This window comes from Melospiza melodia, chromosome 3 (genome assembly GCF_035770615.1).
Source record: "Melospiza melodia melodia isolate bMelMel2 chromosome 3, bMelMel2.pri, whole genome shotgun sequence".
NCBI classification, from domain to species: domain Eukaryota; kingdom Metazoa; phylum Chordata; class Aves; order Passeriformes; family Passerellidae; genus Melospiza; species Melospiza melodia.
In genome coordinates this window covers 43637015-43661774 of record NC_086196.1, presented here as the reverse complement: position 1 = coordinate 43661774, position 24760 = coordinate 43637015, and the positions used below count along the sequence as shown (strand labels likewise).

At 34.7% G+C, this 24760-nt stretch overlaps 1 protein-coding gene across 7 annotated transcripts in view; it reads right to left on the bottom strand.

The window, feature by feature from the left end:
* STXBP5 (syntaxin binding protein 5) overlaps positions 1 to 24760 on the bottom strand; it is a 104381-nt gene that overhangs the window by 6964 nt on the left and 72657 nt on the right. Inside the window, exons 19-26 of one of the 7 annotated variants that reach the window (XM_063151538.1) lie at positions 21783 to 21848; positions 18396 to 18455; positions 18252 to 18299; positions 11453 to 11503; positions 7119 to 7358; positions 5368 to 5731; positions 2727 to 2892; positions 1850 to 1961 (exon numbers count right to left, since the gene is read on the bottom strand). In XM_063151538.1, the coding sequence (XP_063007608.1) occupies positions 1850 to 1961; positions 2727 to 2892; positions 5368 to 5731; positions 7119 to 7358; positions 11453 to 11503; positions 18252 to 18299; positions 18396 to 18455; positions 21783 to 21848 (1107 nt within the window). The remainder of the gene's footprint in view (positions 1 to 1849; positions 1962 to 2726; positions 2893 to 5367; positions 5732 to 7118; positions 7359 to 11452; positions 11504 to 18251; positions 18300 to 18395; positions 18456 to 21782; positions 21849 to 24760) is intronic. The other 6 variants (XM_063151539.1, XM_063151540.1, XM_063151541.1 and 3 more) reach the window with 6 other exon arrangements.

Sequence of the window (24760 nt, the reverse complement as noted above, 5' to 3'; positions counted from 1 at the left end):
ATCTTCTTTAATGAGGAATGTGTTTTGAGTTCAACAGAGAAAGCAGGGTATTGAAATATTGAAAAGTTGTGGTTAGTTCTGGAAGTGCTTTGCTGGTATGTGAGCAGGCCAGTGTGATTCCACCAGCAGAAGTTTTTTTTGATGGAAGCATGCAGACACCTGAAGATTAGGTGTCAATGCTACCATTATTGTAAAAACCTTGCCAAAAAAAAAAAAAAAAGGAAAAGGAATGTAAAACCACAGTATGGCTATAAGAACAAATCAGCACAAAAGGTCAGCTGAACAGCTCCAGACTCCAGTGATAGCACTGACTACATTGACTTTGCTCTTAATGGCATGTCAGTCACCCAGTTCAATCTATACACTTGATGTGCCAATCTCAAGCAGAACTGTACAGACCACAGAAATATGAGTATTTGTTTCAAACAGTGAAATATTGTTTGAATATTTTCTTTTTTTTTACCTCCAGGAAAAATAATATTAATTGGTTGAACACATTTTGATGCAGTATTTCCAGACTCTCTGATTTGATTTTATGCTACTAAGAATAATTTACATTTAAATTAGTCCCATAAAGGTCTTTCTGTGAATTCCCAAAACAAAAAAAAAAATAATTTCAATTATTACAGATTCTGCTGTGACCCTCATGGTAAATATGGCTACATTAAAGATATTCTCAAATGTCTTTTGAATTGTCATTGAAGTCTCTGTCAGGCTTTCTTTCATTCATTAGGATTTTTTTCTTCGATTCAATAATATTTTCTTTCTAAAGATCCAAGCCAAAACTTAATGGTGGAAACTTGACATGATATAAAGACATAGCTTCTAAAGTTACACAATATTTTTCCTCTGTCTCATTCATATTAAATTATAATTTGTGCACATAAATTTCTCTACTGGAATACTTCACCAACCTTCCACAGTATTATATATACATATATGTATATAAAAACACACAAAAAAGAAACCTCTGACACAAAAAGTGACCTCTAAATATCTGAGAGTTGCTCAAAATGTAGAGGCACAAGTAATGAAGTCTAATTTTTATTCTACAGAAATCAAAAGAACCACCATAAAAGAAAGGATTGGCAGGGCACCTTGTCCATTTTGACAGGTACATTTCACATTAATAAGAAAAAGGTTCTTAAAAGGAAGCTTGCATAATATGGTGTTACATCTAGCAAATATCTAAATAAATAAGTGGAAGCTATTTTCCTTAAATATATTAAAGTGCTTAATGCCATCACAGTAAAAAAAAATCAAAAAAACAATGAGAAAATTATAAAGCAATGAAAATTTTGCCAAATCTGAATTTTACTGTCCTATAAACAGAGGACTGAATTGAAATATCATACAGTTCTGCCCTTCCTGTCATTTCTAAGGCATTTCCGCACAAGCAAAACAAGGAAAATCTGGCAAATAACTGAAGCAGAGTGAAATTTTAATTTTCTCACTGTCCAGAATAGAATTCTCTAAAAGCAGTGCCTTTCAGTTCACCAGCATAGATAGAATCATGGTCAGTGCTACATGCTTCATAAAGATCAATAAAAATAAGATTATAAAACAAGAAAAGGTTATAAAACAAAACCAAAATGTTCTAAAACAAAACTCATCTACTGCTGAATAAATGAGCTAAAAGAACCTGTTATAAAAAACCATCCATGCTTTTCTGATCTTGTTGGTAGGTTGTACAACACAAAATCTATGAAAAAAAAAACATTTGTCACTCCCTATTTTACTCTCCTCTTCACAAAGGTAATGTTCTGTGAACACAGGTAATACATTCACCAAGGATCACTAGGTTCCTTGGGAAGAAATACCAGAAAAATAACAATTAACAATAACTTACAGAGTTCTTCTCTGTCAAGTGATTGTGCCCCACCTCCGAACAGGCCTTTGAAGAACCCCCTGTTTGGTGCTTCTGGTGTTTCTACAAGAGTGAAGAGCTCACCCAACATTTCCTTTGCAATGAAAAAGAGACAGAAAAAGGCATAAATTATTAAAAATAATGGAATATTCTTGCACTTTCCAGATTTGTTTAATGGATTTGAATTTTAAAAGAGATACGCTTTAATGAGCATCTGTCTTTGCAAGGTGATATAGGAAATAGAAAAATAAAAAACATATTAAGAAACTTGTCCAAACTATCTGCTTCTGATGGTTACAAGCTCAGAGCTCATAGAATTCAGAAGCAAAGAAATGCATTCAAGTAAAGCTTATTTGCCCCTCTACAACTTGGGCAAGACTTTTGACTTTGTTCTATTGAAACTGCATCTACAAATACTTATATCCACATAGCAGTATGAAAGTAGAGCCTGCAACTCTGCTGTTTCATTATTCTATACATCTACCAACCTGAAGCATGACTGAGAATTTTTCAAGCTGTTAACACCCCTGAGACATAATAGCTTCCTTCAAATATCCTGAGTTGGCATTCCCCACTTGTGTCAGCACACACCTCCCCCAGTGTCAATTGATCAAGGGAATTTTAATGGCATGTTAAAGGAGGATATTTCCTGTTGATCAAAATGAAATTAGGCAAGAAACTGATTCAGCTACAATAGGATGGATGAAACAAAAATTTAAGGTAGAAGTGATTTATTCAGAATCAGACTCTACAGTGAAAGAAAACAAAAGGGAAAAACAAATATCAGAGCACAAAAGCCTAAATGCTCAGCTTAGAATGTATCTAAGACAAAAGTGATTTTTTAAAGAGAGTTCATTACCTGAAGATTTTCACATGTTTCTTGGCTGTAGGTGAGCCTCTGTATTTCAGTTGGTGAGACAAGATAGAGTGCTTGTCCATTATCGGTGAAGCAGAACGTTCTGGCTATCCGCATGTTGGTGAGTGGCAGGTAATACACATCCAACAATGGCCTTAAACTGGGCAAACTTAAGGAAAAGAATTAAAACCCGATTAAATATAGCAGAAATGTCTCTTATTGATCAAATGCTGATTTTTAAAATGCAATACATAATTTTTTCTCTTCACCATCTGCATGATACCACATAAACAGGTACCGTTTAATGATGTTACAGAATCTCAAAACATCAGATTTTTCAAGGCAGCACCTCAAAAGTGAAATTTAAACATCTGCATCACAGATGCATTTAAAAGCATTTTTTTAAAAATTATAGTCTGAGCATGTAAATCACAAATTCAGTATTTAATGAATTAGGCATTACTTAATAATTGCCAAGGTATTTTGATAAGTATGTACCAGGAGTTTACAATTAAACATCCTGTCTCTTCTCCCAGGTTAATAATTTCTCCTTTACTAAAAATAAAACCTAAAAGATCTCTCCTCAAGAAAATGTAGATATGTTACGACTGTGCTGTCAAAGGAAAGCACAATACAGTAGCTTCAAGCAATTTTTTTAGTAAAGTCCCCCCTTTTTCTCTAACTAGATGTTGAAGAGAAAGTCCTCTTAGAGCAAAGTTTGCTTACCTTGTATTTTTGGATTCTATACATGTAACTGCAGAACTTACTGTATCAATCTACTGAAGAAGAGACAGCACACTTGGGCTAGAGCAATATTCCCCTACCAAACAGTCCTCTCCCTCAAAGTGATAATAAATGCAAGGGACAAAACACCTAATTTCTTGACCAGTAGAACACAAACCACTGTCTCAAACATCGCCTGCAAAGTTCTTCTAAAAAAATTACTAAAGTTGTTAGCTGCCAATGTCCCAATAATTCAATAAACAGCTTCTGCTGCAGCCACCATCCACATAAGGTTATTAATTCTAGACACTATAAAAGCAGTCAATGGGGAAAACTGAAGTTAAAATCTAAAAAAGATGTAGTAACCACAACAGTATCAGGCTGTTTTCTTTTGTTTTTTTCTTTTTCTTTTTTTTTGCATGATGCTGAGATTGCCTTTGGAGGCAGGTTTCAAAAGTGAGAAATAAAAAGCAATATTCTCTTGTAAGCATATCACCCAGATATGACACCTCTGCCACGCATGTCTAAAATAAGAATAATCCTAAGAGTCAGTAACAGGGAAGTATTTTGCTTCAGATCAATGGGAGCATAAAACATTCTTACAGCTTCAAAACACAAAAATATCATATCAGATAGGACAAGTGTGATATCCATGAGAACATTTTCATAATTTCTGTTACAGATATGTTTGTTACTAAGCACTATCTGAATTTATTTCAGTAGTTAAGTATTGGGCATCTTGGGTATGACACAGTGCTCTGACAACTTTACATGAACTGCACATAAGGTCCATCTCCAGCAGCAATTCATGCTTATGAAATGGAGCTCAGCATCAGAATCCAACTTCCCTACACAAGGAAACAATTCAGCATTTATAATTTACCACTTATGTAGAGTTCATTAGAGAATAATGTGAATCCTCAAGAAGACAGGATTTGTTTCACTATATGATATCTGAACATAAGTTTAGTTTTAGTAGGACAAACAATACTGTTTGCCCTGCAAGGTGAGGAGCATTTTTTAGAGATGTTTAGCATACATGAAACATGGGATATATACCAATGGAGTTACAGACTTACATACTACAATTAAAAAACAAGTTTTGATTGTATCAGTTTTAGTTTTACTCCTAATAACTTCCTAAAGAAGTATTTTTTACAGAGTTTTCCAAGCTGAAAGCTTCTTTTGGCATCCTTAAAATAATCTTTTAGGAACTTTACTGGCATAATTTTATATGGCCATGTTCTACATTCATCTTATCATCAGGCCACAACGAAACTGCAGGTGGAAGTGTTTAAGTATATACACAATGCTGGTTCAGAATAAAATAACACTTAGAAACATTTAAGATAAAGCACATGAAAACTACATAGGTGACCTGTAAGTATATTTAAACACTACTGCTACAATAACAACATGCTTAAACTCCTAACTTAAACCCCTTACTTTATTTGGTACTATACAAATGGCAGTTTATCTTGCCTTTATAGCCTGGGTTTGAGCCTTTAAGGCACAAGCAAGCTACACGAGAAAATATTGAGGCATGAATGGGATGCCAACAACTGCACAAAAATAGGCAGAGTTCTGGTCAGGTGCAAGCTAAAGGTCTGACTGAAGGCACTTTTCTCCATCAGGAAGTAAATTCAACTTTTAGACAAACTTAAAGTCATGGACCTATATCACCTGTTTGGAACTGTGTGTTGAATCAGTGTAGCTTGAGCTAAAGTGGTAAACTTTTTCATGTGTTAAAGACATAACTAACAGGAATGTCCAGTCAAAATTATTCAAGCTTAAGTATAAGAGAATCATCAACACTGAGTGAATATATTTTTTTTAAATTCACCATCCTGTGGAAAAGAAACCTTTCTGTGTAGCAGAGGACTATTTCTTTTTGTATAAGTTACTATCAAACAGGTCTTACCTAAAAGTCATAATATGTCCATTGGCACAAAAACATGCAAGGCAGATACTGTTACTCAACGACACTATGTCTCCACGAAGAACAAAAGAAGTCTCTGTTATATTTTGCTTATAAATACAGTTCTGGGATGGCAGTGAGATAACTTTTGCTTGCTTTTCTGAACATATCACTGCATATTGGTTTTCACTGATTTCCTGAGAGGAAGAAGGGGACACTGAGACAGGTCGTCGCTTTTTTGCTTTTTCTTTTTCATCTTTATCTTCATGGTGTTCTCTCCAGGTTTCATGTGCTGGTGGGACCAAAGATCCTGTGGTGTCCAAAAAAGCCATTCTCAAGATTGCCCCTTTTAGCCTCAGGATGGTTCCTAGGAAAGAGTAGTTGAGCACATTTCTAAAACAGTTCTCCTAAATTGCTTTCCAAGCTACAAAATACTCCTTTAAGAAGCTAGGAGAATGAAAAGAAGAACTTCAGTTTGTCTCCCTAGGAAAACAGATGTACACATACCTTGGGCATTTATCTAAAAACTAATGAAGCACAAATGTAATCAGGAAAATGTTAAACCAGTTTTCAAGGGTAAAGTGGCTGCACACTCTTTTATTAACTTCAAGGGAAATGTATTTGTATTTAAGTTCAGTGTCACAAATGCAACTCATTTAATTCTCTCCTGATGAGTACACAGTATATTTAATATCAACAATAAATGTTATCAAAGGTGAGCACCATCTTTTCCTTCAACTGGTTCAGAGACAAGCATGTGCCGTTTTTTTTTTTCTCCCCTGCAGTTCACATTTGAATCTGCTTCTCTAGCTTGAAATGAAAAAGTATTCTCTCCTTACAGTTCAAATCACTGTCTCTGTAGGCCAGACCTTTAGCAAATCAATTTTATTTTACCTTAATTCATTTACATGTAAGTAACAACATCAACATCTGCTAGGTCCAAAATAAAAAGCAGTATCTTTTAAGGATTATGCTGTAGATGCAAAGGGGAAACACACTGCCTAGCCTGCAGCATTGCTTTTATGGCCAAATGTTACCAAATCTGACCACTGCTGCCAATCCCTCACTCAATGGGCACAAATCCCATGTATGGTCTAGATGTCCACTCCTCATCATTCCTAAAACCAAATGGCATTGCAATTTGTATGTTTGATACCATCTGTGTAGCAAAATGGACTAGAGCAGCATGTTCTGCATGAGAGTGGTAGCAGGAAAGCTAAATCTATGACTAACAGTCTATCCAATAAACCATGAATACAAAATTACAACAAAATTAGTAGCTGTGCATCAGAAAAACAAGATCCAAGACCATTCACAGCAATTCAAAGGAATTACCGCTAATATTTCAAGCTAGTTGTTCAATTTACATCCTTAGTTTGCACTCCCTTTTTTTTGCTGCAGGAAAACTGATTGACTCTTACCTCATGACTGAAAAACAGTAACAAAATGAGCATTTGATACTATTCATCTCTTCTGCTATCTCTGTTAACAACTACAAATGGTTTCTCAGCAAGCAAACACTAAAGTTACATTTTTTATTTTATGAAATTGTACTTACCATTTTTCCAATTTAAGAAACTCTGGTAACAAAGTAACCAGTCTAGCTTGTTAAACTTACCAGCTAAATCAATGCAATATATATTTTAAATTAATCAAACATTGAAAAGCAAACCCCAAACAGTTTCCTAAAAAATAGGAAGAATGACAACAATACTTTATCAAAGCGTCCTTTAGCCTGTCTGCTTTGTACATACCACTGGGAGAAACAATTACTGGCTGAAGAAGTCTCTGCTCTCCTCCTGGGGGTAAGTTCAGTACAATGACAAGCACTGTACCCAGCGTGGTGCCAACCCACAGGCATGGGGAAGGTGATGTATCAGCCTTTCTTGTGAAAGTCTCACAAAAATGAAGAGCTGAAATTGCCTCGCGTGACTCTTTATCAATGCTAGTTACACTAGAACTCCGGGATCGACTGAAAGAGTTGTCTTTGACATCTGAAAATAAACCAGTATTAATTAAAAAGAATGGCAAATTGGAGGGATTAAGAGAATTTAATTATTTTTGTTCTTTAGCATCAACTGTATACTAACTATAACGCTATTGATTTTTGTACCCCTATCCTTCCTAAGTCATATCTCCTCATTCCCCAATTTCCAGCTGTTTCTTGAGCAAAGCACCCAATATTTGTTGCAGAGGTTGCCATTAGATAATTATAATGAAAAATCTGAAGGCATATTTTTGTCTTCTAGAGCCAGAGAATAATAGTTATCAAGTGGTACTCTTTTAAAAAGCTGAATGACAAACCTCTCTGCCAATTAGTTCATTGAGCAGATGAAAAAATATTGTTTTTTTCAACACAGTTAACTAATCTTAAGAAGATACAACTATTTTACTTTAGGAAATGCAGTGACATCTGCACAGCATAATAGCATGGGTCCTTGTAATGACCCACAATATTGTTCCACTTAATGAAACTGTGTGCAGGAGATCTAACAAGCTACTTACACACCCCCAAACTTTAGTGAGGGGGAAACAAATGCTACCAAATGCCACCTGGCACTGTTCTGCAAAGCTGAATATTTCCACTGGGAATGCTGTAGCATAGTGCCAGTAGTAGCACTAAAGCCCTTCTGGATGCCTTGCTCACTGTTTAGCCACAAGTGAATTCTAATGTTAACAAAAGTAAATTGCTGCTCCACTCTTGCTGCATGCTGTCTGTAGGTGTGGCAATACCTGATACATCAGCAGACACTGAATTTATCTATGCATTCACATATTAATGCTGTACTTTTTATTTCATAATTACAAAGTTTTAACACAAGACAGCCCTCACCAGCAAAAGTTGGATGCAATTTATATTATGTTTTAAAAAAAACCCCTCAGAAAATCTTTTGAGTAGGGTATAGATGCAATTGACATTTTAAAGCAGGATTAAGAGCTAAAGAACAACATTCAACCATGTACTATTTGGAACTACTATGTTAGTTTCATTAAATTATTGAAAAATTTTCTACAAAGAATATCTAACATGCAATTGGAAAACATACATACTAGATTTCAACTGACTAAATACACACATCTACTTAACACAGTGAATCTTCTGAGGAATTTCCTCATTCCAACAAGGATAGAAAAAAACCATTGTCCTGTTGAATTTTAGCTGTCAAATATAAAACATGGATTATAGGAACTAACTCCACCAGATGTTGACATACTAAGTTTTCACATTAAAAACAATAAATCCAGTGTAAAACAATGAAAACAATAATTTGTTTTTATAATTCTTCTAATGACCACCACCTCTTATGATGCTTGTTTTTTTCAGGCTTCAGTATTTACTAATTTAATTTTTTTTTTCAATTTTAACATGGATCAATCAGTCTGAATATAATCAATCATACAGTAACTACAATAAGCATAGCTTTACATGTGCATTTGTGTGTTCTAGCTATTAGATTTGAAGAACATGTGTACAAATTCCAGAAGCATTGGAATGGACAGGAGAAAACCAATGAAAACTAACTTGTCAGACACATGGGCATTTTTGAGAGTGGACAATCCATTTGGAAGAGAGAACAGAGGGCTAAAAGTTTAACTGCTTTAGTTCATGCTACTTATCCTGAAGTCAAGGAAGAAGTTTGTAAATGGATTAGGTTTAGATGAAGAGGAAGGAACAGCAGTGTGATGAATCACTACGCACCACCAGAAGGATGGACAGATGAGGCTCTTTTGAAGAAGCAAAGCAAGGAGTAGCACCTATGGCAGTAGCATCTTAATTGCTGGATTAGAACATTGAAAAGCAATGGTATAATGCAGACAAGGGTATGATCAAGATAACTTCTGTTTTAGAAAGCAGAGAATAAATACAGAAACACATAGTTTAGATTTTATCTGTTCAGAGAGGAAGAGGAGCCGGTTAAAGCTCCAAAGACAGAAAATTAATTTGAAAGAACAAGATCATGAAAGAGTAGGTTTAAGAAGCCATGGAAAGAAACAAGAGACAATGATAAGGATAATGAATTTAGGAGAAAGGCATTTCTGTTGTCTCCTACAGCCCATAGATATGGCCACATAAGTGACAGAAATACAAGCAAGCCAACACTGAAGGACACTATGCAAAAACTGTATCACTACAAGAAAAGATAGAAGCAAAATTAAATGTAACTGCTTAAGAAAGTGATTTATAGACCTGAAAACCTAGAATAATTTTACACAGAACAAAATGAGGTGTCTAAGCACAGACATTCACATACATGCAAAGTCAAAACCAGTCAAAAGCTATTGCAATTCAGAAGGTACAAACCATTTTATGAGTTCATCAGAAATGATGTGACAAAAAAACCCTTCCATTATTTCAGCAGAAGAAACAGCAAATATTAAGTGATGTAGAAAACACTGTAACTCTTTCAAGATTGGAAAGTGCTGAAAAAAATTCAGCATCCACTTTTCACCAGTCTTCATTAGGAAAAAGCAACACTTCCAAGTAATTATTGCCATCAAAGAAATGTGAGTAGAGCAGCAGAATTACAATTGGTTGATACTTAAGTATAAATGTGTTCCAGTTTGCCAAGTATGAAATTCACCCTATACCAAAATTATCCCTAAACCATTGGTGAACATAGCATAGAACAACAGAAACATATTGAAAAGAGTTGTCAAATTCTTCAGCTCTTCTGTGCCAACATGGCCACAGTCAAACTGCTCTAGTTCCAGACACTGAGCTTAGAAAGATGAGGACAAATTCCAGTTCCAGAGGAGATTAACAGAAGCCATCTCAGGGTTAGATAACATAACCTAAAGAAGAAGGAACTGCATTCTAGAAAAATAATTCTGTAAAACTGAAATTAGAGATATGATGACAGATTTCAACAGCATTAAAAAATTACTAACAAAGAGGGGGAGTATGTGTTATTCCTGTTTATTGTGCAAAGGACAAGAAAAAGTTAATATGGAAGCAAGAAAGTTGGATTAAGTAACAGGAAATCTGTCTAATTAGACTACACAACACTGAAACTTTATCTGGTATATTTCTAAAAAACTTTTTTATTAGAGGCTCATGAATAGATCAGAGGTTAAATTGTCCAAATATCTGTATCCCTGCCAAAGGATCCTTGCCAATCCTTGGATAAAGAATCCCTGAGAATTGCTTCCAACTTAACATTTCTCTGAGAAGGGCAAGCTGTAACTGTAAATCAGGGTGGTCCAGCTCAGTTTGAGAATATCCCAGTGCCACGGACTTTTCCCCTTGTTGACAGCAGCAGCACCTGGCAAACACACAGAGCTACAGCTCCCATCTGATCCTGGCTGTCTTCTGCTGGGCTGGTGGTGGCAATTCTGCTGCAGAGAGAGGAGCAAGCTGTGGCAGGCAGAAGGCAGCTGCATTTGTTACTGCAGGTCTACAGTTGTGCCCCATCATCTTTAGAGAACAAGTCAGAGGAGCTGGACCTGATCTAACAGCTGGCAGTCAAAGTATTTAAAAAAACTCCAACCAACTCATTTGTACATTGTTTTAGGCAGCACAATGACCTTTAGTACCACAGACCTCATAACTGAACTGATCCTTAAAAAGTTACAATGCATTTTCAAGAAAAATAAATTCTCAGACTGGTCATCCATCCAAACAGGTGTATATTGCTTTACTTTAGAGAGAGTGGTCACAAGACAATTAACATTTATAAAATTATGCCCAACTATTCGTTGAGAGCGCCTCAACATATCCAGTTAAGATATTTCATTTTTCAATTTAAAGTGTATCAGATGGTCCTAAACAGGAAGCAGCAGTTTTCCTAATGCTGTCTGCTTATTCATGGTTTTGCTATCACAGCACTACTGATAAAGTGAGTGACAGATACCTAAAAATTATGATGAAAGTGTGATAAGCCATATACAGGAATTGCAGGCTTACCTTATGATGACAGCAATGACATTTTGTGCCTGAGAGTCCCCAAAAAGAGTGGAATTAAAATTTTATTTCTACACTTCAGATAAATGCAACATAAAGTCATGATAGCTTACATAATTCAGGCCTCTTACTTTAACATACTCACATTCAGATTTAGTAAAAATAAAATCAACTATATAAACTTACCTAAATCAGGCTTTAACTCAGTTGGCAAACTTAGCTTCCTGGACATCTTTGCTGAAAAGTGAAGTATATCTTTTTTTTAAAAAGAATAAACATAATTTTGCTGGTCCTTATTTGCTTCTTTTGCAATATTTAATACATAATTATTTATTACATTCATTGAGGTACTTTAAAGGATTTCCACTAAAGCAGAGCCTTACTTCCTCAAGTGAGTAGTATCAACTAAATCATGGAAGACAGCAAAATCCCTAAATACAGCATCTTATGACTTTGCTGAGCTTGATTTCTCTTCAGGCTTCAGGCAGGACTTAATAGATTGGATGAACTTGGCTTTGGCTCGACCTCAAGTTTTAAATCCTCAGGTGAGAGGTCAGAATTGCAAGGATGTGCAGTGATTCTTACAAAAAGTTAAGATCCCATCCCCCTTTCTTATGCCCTACTTTCTGATCAAACCTGAGACATTTAAAATAGAAAAAAAAAGAACTTGAAATTACACTACAATTAATGCACATGTGTAAAAAGATAATCACCCGAGAGAAAATCCACAGCCTGAGAACCATGAAGACATTACAGAGAATAATCATAAAATCAGCAGTGTACAAATACTTGCAACACGTTCAAAAAACCAGAAAGATTTTGAAAATACTGCTCAAGTGAAAAACAGCACTTCAACTCATCCCTGACTTAGAAATTATTTTTATAGGATTGGAAATCTGGCAATCCATTTAAACTGCAGTACAATACAAGCAAATGCTGCTACAAAAGCCATCACAAATAAACTAGTAGGCATACATACCACTTTCATCTTACTTTCAGTAATTACTGGAGAAGGAATTATTTTGATATAGTTTATCTGCTAGACCAGGAATACACTCTAAAATTATTTCTCAGCCACATGCTTCTGCTTTGATGTATCATTTTTATGATCTTGCATGGGTAATACTTCTTTTCCTAAAGTAGATACTAAGCTTAGCCTCATAATTCTAGGAGTACCTTGTAATGGGTACATCTCAAAGCAGTCTGAATTCTGCTGCTTTTCTCTGTTAAAATTGGAGTTACCTCATTCCAATTATCACTTTAACAGAAGTCATTCCAATTTCTTCATACCATGAAGAACAGCATGTGGCTTTAAGTTAGTTCCACTCCTCCAAAAGTGAAATACTTCACTGTATCATCAATTATGCTCATCAATATTGAAAATTCTAGTTATCTGAGTAGTTGAACAGTTTTATTCCTGTCATACATCATAAAAATTTGAGAACAAGACTCCAGAAATAATCTCCTAATTTCCTTTATGTGTCAATGTTAAAAGTATGCTTGAATTAAATTGAAATTACTTACTCTCAGGCAGAAATGCTAATCACCTATTTTACTGCAGGCTGAAACTGAAAAGGGCAGCCTGACTACGTGTTTTGTACCCTCATCCTTGCTTAAGCACTGGCAAATACCTAACCTAATGGTGAGGTCAAAACTCATCTAAATGAGGTTTCTGCCAAGGGCTGCTTCCAAACAAGACCAACTCCAATTTCAGATCAGAGCTCAGAGACAGGAACAGAAAACCAGGGTACACAACAGCAGTAGTGATGAGGAGCCACTCTTTTTGCTGTCAGCTTGAACTTAAATCAGCTTCTGGAGAGATCATGAAATCTCATCTGGAATAGTGAATTTCAGGATGGGCATTCCTCATAACACTTGTTTTCTCAGTTGGACATTTAAATAACAAGTGCTGAGGTACTGAACAAAGCCTCAAGTATGTACACACAAAATAACTGGAGCTATTTTTGGTTTTTAACAGCTTTCACCATGTGTAAATAACCTATTTAATTAATTGAAGACCAGTACAGTCACTCTTGGCTTTTCAAACAGAAACATTTGGCACAATCTTAACAACTGGGAGAAAACTGACAAAAAAAAATAAATCCAAAGTTACAGATAATATAACATGTAATAGCAAGTATGGACAAATGTGCTGGATTCTGAGAGCTGATCCAGTTTTAGCTTTTTGTTCCTTAGTGAAAGGCCAGCTGTGTGAACTAAGCTGGTAAGATAAAACAAATTCGTCAGACAATTTTCAACACACACTTAACTATGCCTCATTAATAGGACAAGAGGATACAAGATTTGTTAAAAAGGATATAATTACTGGAAATTGTGAATTACTGTGCTATGCAAAAAAACCCCAACATTTCAAAACATATGTTAATGTGTCAGAAACCTCAATAATTTAAATGTAAATGAGAAATAAGAACTTATTACAACAGCAATGGTGCCATCTTGTGTTTAAACAAAAAACTGCCTAAACAGGCAGTAAGAAAATAGGAATATTTCACCAGCTAATCCCTTTTTGACTAACATTACTCAGTATTAAAAAAAACTCTGCTTTCATTCACATTGGCTAAGTTTTACAGTTTTTGATAAATTCAGGTTTTTTATGCCTCAGATGAAAACCAGCAACATGCTAGATACCTTGTACAAAGCAAAAGATATAAATCAGAAAAATGGAAGATACATTTGGAGAGCTACAGAGACAGCACTCAACGTCAGGCTTTTCCCTTCAGCTGCACAACAGGGCAGAGGTGATGCTGACTGCTCCTGCTGCACGTGGCTGACTTCAAGTAGCAGCTGTCATATCAGAGTTCAGTATCTCCCTTGCTGCTGCAGCATTTACAGCCCAGACAGAGACCTGGGAGTAATTGTGCTCCCCCGGCACACTGCTGCTCAAGGCAACAGTGACTGTTTTGCCTGGGTTTAGTCCTACATTTAATATTTCTCTATTTTAGAAAACCTAGAGTAATACACAGGTGCACACACATATATATCTCTCAATATATATAATTAGGTATCATATTAGAGAACTGTCCAAACCCAGGGATTCTTGGAGATTTCTCACAGGTCAGGCTTGGGAAGGTAGGTGTTAAAATATCAAAGACTGCCTTTCCATAAGATGTTGTGTGTCAGTGTAGCAGGAACAACCTTCAATTCAATGAAGAAAACCTGAAGGCTGAGAAGGCTTCTCACTAGGAAGCTGTGGCTTAGAAGCAACAGCCACATTTCATTTGCAGTGGGTTATCCTGAGCTGATGCTTTAAATGTATAGCACATCAGTTTGAAAGCTATACAGTGACTTCTCCTCCATTCCTCTTATTTTAAAATAAAATTCTAAAGATTATAAAAGAGACATGTGTCTTGAAGCTTTGACAACTAAGAGAACATCTTATGAAGCCTAGTTCATATAACATCACACAAGAAATAACAAAGCAGCTTAGAATTTGTTAGAGACACCAAAGCTCCCTATTAATTCTATATTTGACAACTACACAAAATGAAATATTTCTACATTACCAATTAACTAATGTTGAAATCTCTAAAATTCACATGAGAACAATAAAACCATTTTATAAGAAACTGTATGAAAACATGTGCTTGGATACATCAAAAATTAAATCAAAGTATTAAAAACACATTGAAAAATTGGTCTTTGACATTAGGGCAAATAAGAACTTATTATGAACATCCTAAAATTTGATTCAATGAAAACAGCTGTAACTGTCAATTATGATAGCAATGTTTGAAAAATTTAGGTATACGCTTAGAATTTAAGAAATGTGAGAAACCTCTGTCAGTATTAACAGCAGGGATTACAAAAGTTTGGAACTAAATCCACTCTGCTTAAGTCCGTCTACTAATACTTTTCGCAATTATTTTTAAATTTGTAAAGTGCAGGAAATAAATAAGACAAATTTTCCTAAGAATTATTTGACACAGGCTACTAGTACAGTTATAAAGGTTTTAAAATCTACCATATTTTGCAGGCACCTTTACTAAAGGTTTTTTCCAGAAATGGTTATTATATCTTAACTTCCAATACAATTTGTAGCTATAATATTTAGTCATCTGTATCTCTTCATGCCAAATACTTAGTTCACCAGATTATGAGTAAAAAAGCTGAAGGTTTTGCTTCCACTGAAGTTGGATCCCAATGTCTTTCTATAAAAATGTCATAGCCTTAGAAAATAAGTACTTCCTTCCTGTAAATTCATTTACATTTAGTATATTCCTTCATATTACTTCACAGGATATTGTTTATACCTTCAAATATGTGACATTTGTAAGAGAATGGGCTGGATTCAGTAATGGCCACAGTACTTTCTAAAATTTCTAGAAATGTTTAGTTAAATCAAGTATCTCAATATCTCCAAGGAAACAATTAACTATGATTTTTTCAAGGTTCATCTTTGATGCAAATAAAAAGGAAACATGACCCAAAAGCAACACATTCACAACAGGTCTTTAACTTGACTTACTATCCATTCCTTAGCACAGAGCATTCACACTTGTGTATTTAGAAGAAGACAACAAACCAGACCAACTGATCAAAAGGTTGGTGCATGAAGCATTTGCAGAAATCTGTAGAAATGATGATGCTTTACATCAGTTGCAATAAATAATAAATTAACAATGGCTTCATATTTATAATTGTGTGTGTGATGTTACCACCTTGCAGCCCTACCACTGAAATGAAATTACTTTTTCCTTTGCTTCTTGTTCCCATTGGGAAAACACAGGCATGATATTAACAGCAACTGAAGTTACCAATGGGAATGATTTTAATTCTGTTTTGCACCACATTTAGCAGGTTGTATTTTACACATTGACAAGGAATGGAAAGACCTTGAACTGACTGCTCTGTGTGCCAGTGCAGAGAGCTATGACCATGCCATACACATCAAATACATCTAATTCATCCCCAAGAATACAGTTGATGGCAAACAATTTGTTTCATACAACACAGTGATGTTGATGACAGTGACATATTTTACAAAACTCATCGTCCATGCACATTTGGTTGTCAATTCAGTTTAAAACAATGAAAAGCAAAACCATGCAACTATTAACACAGGAAAGGTGTTTTATTTACATTAAAGAGCTTAGAAGTAAGTTCAGAAAGAGCTAGAATAAGCATGCCAGATATAGAAAACATGGTAGCAAAACAACAACATTAGTGCACAGCAAACCACTCAAAACTATGAAAATGCAAAATAAATAATTATCTTTGGGCTTCCAATAAACTCTGCAAATTACACAAATCACAGTATAACTTACACCCTGAAGAATGCATTGCTTATAAATAAATGTTTTTCTTTTTTTGGCTGTGAAAAACATTTCAAATACTTTCAGTTGAAAGGCTTCCAGCTGAAACAGATGTGAATGGCTCTACAGAATCCTCATTAGCATACTTTATTAATGCTCTAACATAACTCTTTCAAAATAAGTGGAAAAAAATAAAAAGAGGTCACAGTCAGTCAAATTTTCCATGTGTTTTGCACAAGACAGTGTGTCTTATGTTCAAATGAGATAAAAGGGAAGCATTACCTCAAAGGACATTGATATAACACGCACAAGATTAGGTCCTGTTTTGTTCATGGTTTTCTCAACCTGAATATTAGGTTCTAGTTACTCTGAAATTCCTTTAGGGGAACATATTAAAGTTCATGTAAAAGACACTAATTTCTTTTTTAATTACAGATGAATTCACATAATGTATTATTGACAGCCATTTGCTTTCTTGACTGATATTCAGACTTCTGCTGCCCCAAAATTAATTTTTCCTGCTATTTCTGAGGTCATTGCAAGAATGTCTCAACACAGGGCAAAAATATGCCTTTTGTACAGTACTTTCTCATTCTGTACCTCAGATTTCAAGGATTAATTTGCCCTACTCCCGAATTCTGAATGATTCTTTGTCTCCCTGAATTCTGAATGACTCTTTGCCTCAAATACTGAATTATGATTCAAGGGATTAATATTTTAGGACAAAATTTAAATTGCCAAACAGAAAAACAAAAGGGAGACTTCAGGAAAAGAAATCTCTTCCTCCTTGGTCTCAAGCTATGATTCCACACAACCTGTGAAATAGTAGCTTAGCAACTAGTTTTACTTTATAATTTCAACCTAAATTGACTGAAGAGAAAAAATGAAATTATTCTACAATGATATACTAATTTGCTAAATGAAAACAAAATGAACATTAGCAAAGTCATTCTGCAATCAAAGTAACCATATCCCAGTTAAGGAAGAAGAGTCCCTTTCCCAAAGACAAATCATACAGCCTGTTGCTTTCATTTATTTAATGAGCCAGTTGTCAGAAGCAGAGTTATTTCCATCCCAGCCACGAAAGGGTTCAATCCACCTGCATACAATATATCCCAAGGCAATTTTGTTGCCAAATTAAGACACAAGTCTAGAGCTGATAGGTTATTGTGTCACTGTTGGATGCAGAAAATTAGAGAGTTCTGGAACGGCAGTGGGGAATACTTATATATATATACAAGCCAGTCCTCTTCCAAATGAATAAATGAAACCATGATAGTACCTCTTTGCTGACCACAGCCATGTAAAAATCTGACCATATGGCTATGAATACAACATATAAAAAAGAAATGGCATCAGCCATATGTTTCCAAAACCAGCGCATCTTCGCAAAAGTGGAATCACGTTGTGACTTGTATAGACTGAACTCTTACTATGCATTAGAATTTCACCCATCCAGAAAAAGAGAAGTGAAACTGCAAAATCAGAGAATTTAAATCACCAATATCCTTGATTTTTTTAGATTATTGTGCCCAGTGTATTTAGTACAAAAGCAGCCCATAGAATAACCAAGTAGCGCAAAGAATGAAAAAATTAGTAACAGAATGCATTGAAATTTGACTGTTATTTTGCCCTTTTTTTTTGCTGCTGGGTTAGTGCTGCATAGAGTAAGGCACTGAATTAGAAAGAGTAGATTTTTTTCTAGTTCCTACCTATGTCATTGGTTACCATCTTGGAAAACTTTCTGCTTTTGGTCCTCACTGTAAATAATATTATAATTAAAAAAAAAAATCAATCTAAGTGTATCAAAAGGTGAACTAAAAAAAATAAGACTAAAGAAAAGAAAAATACTGTACCCTTTTCTATAAAATTATTCATTTTTTGTTCATCATCAGAATTGTTTGGTGAACCAGAACCTACAAGTGGAGACAGAATGAAATGGATATACATTTGACATGAATGAAGGAGATATAGTTTTGACACAAAAATCAATGTATATTAATACACTTAAGATATACATATATTATACAATATATGTATACATTTAATATACAACATTATATTCAAGATTTGAGTTTAACAAAGACAAAAAGAAAATATCAAATACTGATATTGGTATTCTCTGTAGCTGTATTAGATATTATAAAGTACAAATTACTTTGGCATGACACAATTCTGGCATATTGGAATTAGCCACAGAAATTACAATGCAAGGTACAACACTGCACATTGAGTTTATTTCTAGAAATAATGCCCTCATTGAACAAATGTTTATACTAAATAACTAAATGGCTCTACTAATCATTGCTCCAGACACAGAGATTAGCCTAAGTTATGATTCAGAAAACACAGCTGTAACAATAAAAACAAGTTCTATAAATCTGTTTGGGTTTTTCCCCCCCCCAATGCAGTAAATTACTGTTGGACCACAGTTCTTGAACTACTATGCAGACAACTGTAGGAGAATAGTGCCACCTGGATTTTTCTGTAACCCTACCCTGAAAAACTGATCTTAGCAACAGACCAGAACTTCAGGCTTACCATTGTCATGAAAGTAAAAGATTGCCAGGAAATTAAAACAATTTGTCTAAAAATTTTAAAATTTAATTGGATTTTATATTGTGGCAGTGTGAAAAGAGAATAGAACACCAGTATTTTGGCACTTCTCTAAGAAGACAAAAACTCGACAGTTTAAATGCTGTACAATCTTTTAGGTCAGATAAATGTTCCCAGAGTCTAAGCCTATTGCTGCTTGACATCTATAGAAAAAGCAGGAGGTAAGATTATTCCTACTGCATTTTCACAGTATTTCTATAGTTCTGTGTTCCTGAAACTGTAGGATACTCTCCTAACTTGCATAGACAGGCAGTCCCTTTTGCAGTCCTCTCATCTATATAATCACCCACTGGAGGAATCCTAATGGAAGTTACCTTCCACTTCACTTGGACATGGAAAGGTGGATTTGAGGCTTCAGTCCAAACAGCGACTGGTATCTTTTACAGATCACATTGTAACAATGAACACCGATAAAGCATTCAATTGCCAATCTCATCCTCGAATTTTAGAGCTAGTGGCACGCAAACATTTTGTGTTTGTGTATTTTACTCTTAACTAGAAAACCTCTAGACTGCAAAATGTTTCCTTAAATTTGGCCTCCATCCTTCTTCTCAAGCTTGCCAATACTCTGCAGCAAATTTCTCAAAGAGGTCCTTTCTTACCTCTGAAAGCTAAATGCCACTTTCAAGCCTGTTTTCAGTCTTGAGTTTTTGCCCAGAAAAGATGTAAAACCTAAACCAAACCTAAGGAATTACAGTTCTTCTCTCTTCACAAACATCAACAAATTATTTCCATCCCAGGGTGGTTCCTCCAAGACTTATTTCAAAGGAAAAGTTGAGAAGTCTACCATAAGCTTAATCTAATTCACTGAGAGCAGAGGACAGAATCAAGGGAAGCAAGGCACAGTCCAACCTCGCTACTAGAAGTTTCTATTTTACAGGAGAACGCAAGAGCTACATTCCCCCTCTATCTTTTGTGCATTCACACTTTTTGGTACTTTAGACATTATTTTTTAACCTTCTTCAGCTCACACTCAACTCAAACAAGCAGGAGGAAGGTAGGGGAAACCAATTGTTAAATTTAGTAGTTTTCCATAAACCTTAATTTTCATCTTTGCAGTTGTCTTCCTTGCACTGTTGCAGAAGTGTTGAAATTAGTTTACTCTACTTCAACACTCAATTATGAAAGAATCCTCTTATTTAAACAACACAGTGTTTTAAGTAGTGTAAGTTAGGAGTTGTTTGGGCTAACATTTGGGTGATTCTGGAGCAGGGGAAAAAAGGATACACTTTAAAGGTTATGATCTATTAGCTGTTCATTGCAGACATTTTATAGCAGTGTTCCAGAACCTATATTTAGCCCAGACTTTTCAAGTGGGTCAAATTCAAATAGTGAATTGATAACTATGCTCAACCTTGAACAAAGGATTTACTGCAACTGCAGCAATGCATAGCAAATTATTTACAGGCATTGGTGTCAGTGTGTAAAAATGAAATAGGAAACATGCTCTTTATTCTCAACACCACAAAAAAAGCTTTCATCATGAACTATACTGAAGTTGATGACTTCAGCATGCCAATACTTAGCAACACAGATTTGTCATGAAATCACATCTTCAGGCAAGACTTTTAACTAAAACTCACAGCTAGGTTGCGCTTTAATTATGAATAAATCAAATTTACTCTAAGAAAGCTAGCAAAAATGAAAATGACATTGATTGATCTAGAGGAGTGTTTGGTAGAATTTATAATGAACATCAAAAGACAATTGTCAAATCAGAAATTAAAATTCATGTTAAAATTTCTACTACTGCTACAAACACAATGTTTTGGTTTGTTGTGTTTTCAATTTGGCTTTGAAAGACACAGACTACAATAGAAAAGGAACCTATATTAGACTCCCATCTTAATTAGCATTTTACACTACATACTACTTTACGTGCTTCATTTAAATCTGCAGTTGAGTCCTTTAACCTTGAGTAGCTTTGAATGAAACAAAATGAAATCTTTAAAAGTTCTCAGAGCAATAAATAAAGTGACAATTTTTAGGTACTACAAAAACTATTCACTCTATACATTGACATGCATTATTAAGTATTTATATGGTTATAGCCTCAACTAGCCAATATAAAAATAATAATTCTTGAAAGTTTCATTTAAAATATTCACATACAGCAGTGGCAACTGGAAAACTGAAGAAAAAAAAAGGGTGCAGGAGGAGGAGTATTAAGTAGGGAAATCTTATTTTCTCAGCATGCTGGTTTCTGAAGACCTCTGATTCCAAAGAAAAATAGTAATTTGCCACTTATGAGGAAGCGGAAGTAAACTTGCTCAGAAATAATCTCTACCACTTTTGAGGAATACGAAACACAACCATATGAATTATTACAGGAATTTGTGCATCTCTTGTCAATGCTTCAAAACTCCATTGTGCAGCAGGTTCCCTGAGACACAAATATTTCAGCTTATTCTCTCTTCAATCATCTTTATAACATACTCCTATTGCATCTCTTAAGTCAGCCTTGTTTTAAAAATGCAGTTGTGCAAGATGGCAAAATTTATGACAGTTCCAAAAGTTTAGGAGAGGACAAAAGGCTTTATATAATTACTTAACTAGTAAGTGTTAACTTAATGCATGCCATCTTCTGGGAAAATAAGAAGCTGAAGATCAGGGAAAGTTATGATTACCTGACGTGGGTGACTTGCAGCGGTCTTCTGGCACCACTGTACCTTCATTTATATCACAGAGACCTGCTGAAACACAAAACCAGTGTATTATAAATACAGCTCCCATTTTAGTTTTACTTCCACCGCAGTCAGGAACTTCATTTCTTATTAGAGACAAACAAGCCAGTTGTGATAGAATTTCTGTTACATACTACTCTTTTTGACATTACCCACAGTAACTGTAGAGTCACTTCTTCTTACTAAAGTTGTCTTTGCAAAATATACTCTCTCAATAAATTTTAGTGAAAACCATTATATTTTCAGCTAGACAGACTTATCAGAAGAGTTAATTATTTACATGTTCCAGGAATATATTAAGCATAAACATAATTTGTTTTGAAAAAAATGCATCATATTAAAAATTTAATTGCAAAAAAAAAAAGTCATATAAAAGAGGGTCCTGATGATTGCAAACAGGATGTGTGAAATTACAGTGCCTTTTTCAAACTAATTTTCTACTGCTACACTGATACGCCTTGTATTTGCAAATTTGAATTACCAAGTTAATTTTCCAGAAAAACTCCTTATTGGTGTCACTTAAAGAACTCAGGTGTTAGGGTGTTGATAGGTGTTCTCCCTTGCATGGAAGAACTTCACTAAATTTCTTACAGCATCAAATTTGATCAATTTGAATAACTGCAGTATGTTAACATCTGAAAGGTAATTCCTTTCATTCCACTGAAGGAAACAAAACCTAGTCATACACAATCAGATGCAAAAGATGGAAGCTCCTAAATATTATTCCATTGCATAAATTAAAAGTATACAAGAAATTTTCTGGTTTTTTTGACAAGGAATTGCTGTCAAGACTGCCCAAAATTAAGAGAAGTGCATTTTGTTGATATTTTAAAGTTAGTAATGCATCTTCAGGTTTATATCATGAAGCTCTCCTACAGAAATTTAATTATGTGATACTAAGGCAAACAAGCATGTAATACTGAACAGTAATAGCTAAGAAATATTTGCTAAAATTACAGAGTTTTGCATGCACACAAATATTCCAATACTCAAAAAGTTTGAGTGTTAATGGTAATGGCTAAGGCAGGAAAGGAATCACGTGGAAAGACTGTCTATACAACTGCACACTACATATTCACAAGCGCAACTGTACATATCTATATATGTACATATATACATACATATATATGTACATATACCTACAAAAATACAACAGCTCTACTCCACCAAAGTTTTAAAATTTCCAAACACTTAACCAGAAGTTAATAGTTTAAAGGGAAAAAGGTTCTCCTGAAATAAAATATTAATATGGAACACATTAAAATTATGTAACATTAACAGTTCCATTTATCCAAAATAGTCTTTTTTAAGATTACTAAGAGCATGTATAGCTTAAACCCCAAAACTCAATCACTAGAATTGTCAAATGGCCTTAAGGCTTTGTTAATCCTACATTTAACAGTCCTGGAACCAATTTAAATTTTCTAAAATGTCAAATGAAATTCCAGGTGGAAGCTATATATTTCCACTACACAGGAGAAAGAAAAGAGCAATTTATTTAGTCATCTGTCAGTAAATCAATGAACACTATGGGATAATCAGAACATTACACCAAAGTTTTAAACAGGCACGGGAGACTAAATGTTTTGAACTAGACAGGATTGTGTAAAAAGATTTTTGAAAAATCCTGAAGTTGCTTTCACCACAAGCAATATAAGTTTTAGATGATAGCTGTACTGGGAAGATAAATCCATATTGTGCTCTTAGAAGTAATTGCACCCTCAAGAGCCAAACCAAACAAATTCATACATGCAGTTCAGGAACACAATTTTCTCCTTTCCAATAAAGATTAATTCTTTACCTTCAAAGGAAGAGTTTAACTTCTTGTACAAGTTCTCCTATGAAAATTCATTAATTGACAGCAATAATCTTTAGCCAAGAATGAAGATACCTGCACACTTGAATTCTTTGTAGGAACTCTCAAGGCTATAATTTGATTAATATGCATTTTAATTAGTAATAAGAATAAGTGTGCATTGTGGTAATCATTTGGGTATGTAAATCTTGGATATCTGTTCATAGCGATTACTGCTATTACTTAGGAGAGAAAAGGAACAAGAACAGATGAAAAGTCATATTAGCTATGATTAAATTTGAAATTAAACCAAACAGAATATAACAAGAATGATCTAAGTTTGTGAACTAGGAGGGTCTGCCTATGACCAAGCTGAAGAAACCTGCAAGATAATCTCTTGCTATTCATCTTGAAACCCCAGATATCCTGACAGAAGCGCTGGGAGCAAGGCAGCACTCCTGGAAAAATTCCCTGGTTTCAGGTTTATAGTATCTATGCAAATTGCTATGAATTACAAAAGAAAATTGATCCAAGAGTTTCTGTTTCAGAAATACAAACTATATCCTTTTAGAATACCAATATATGTACAAGTGACCTTCTAATAAGCTTTTAGTTTATCTACGCAAACTCTAGAAGCAAGAAATTGAAAACTCTCCAAATTACCAAAAATTAAAGAATGTCATTGAAAACATCATTACCATGCTGCATTAAAAACTCCACAGAATTACAGCTGAAATTAAATGATATATAAAACTTCATGAAAATTAGTCAGTTTTTTGCACCAGTTTTAAGCAGACATATCTCAGAAGAACCTACAACTTGACTGAAAACAGTGCAATTAATAATTACAACTAAAACTAACTTGATATTATGTAAAAGTTAGAATTAAAAACAACCTGAAAAACAGGGTCCAAACCCCCCCCCCGCCCCAGCCCAACAATAAAACTTTCTGATACACTTTTGGCCTTGGCTGATGTAAGCCACAGCTGATATTGGTCTCACAACATTTTAGTTAAAAATTCAAATGTTTCATGAGGAAGGATGGGAAAAAGAAGATGACCAAGCAACTCAAGAAGAGTTCCAGGCATGTATTTTCTTCCAGTTTTCTCCACCCTACTTTTTGAAT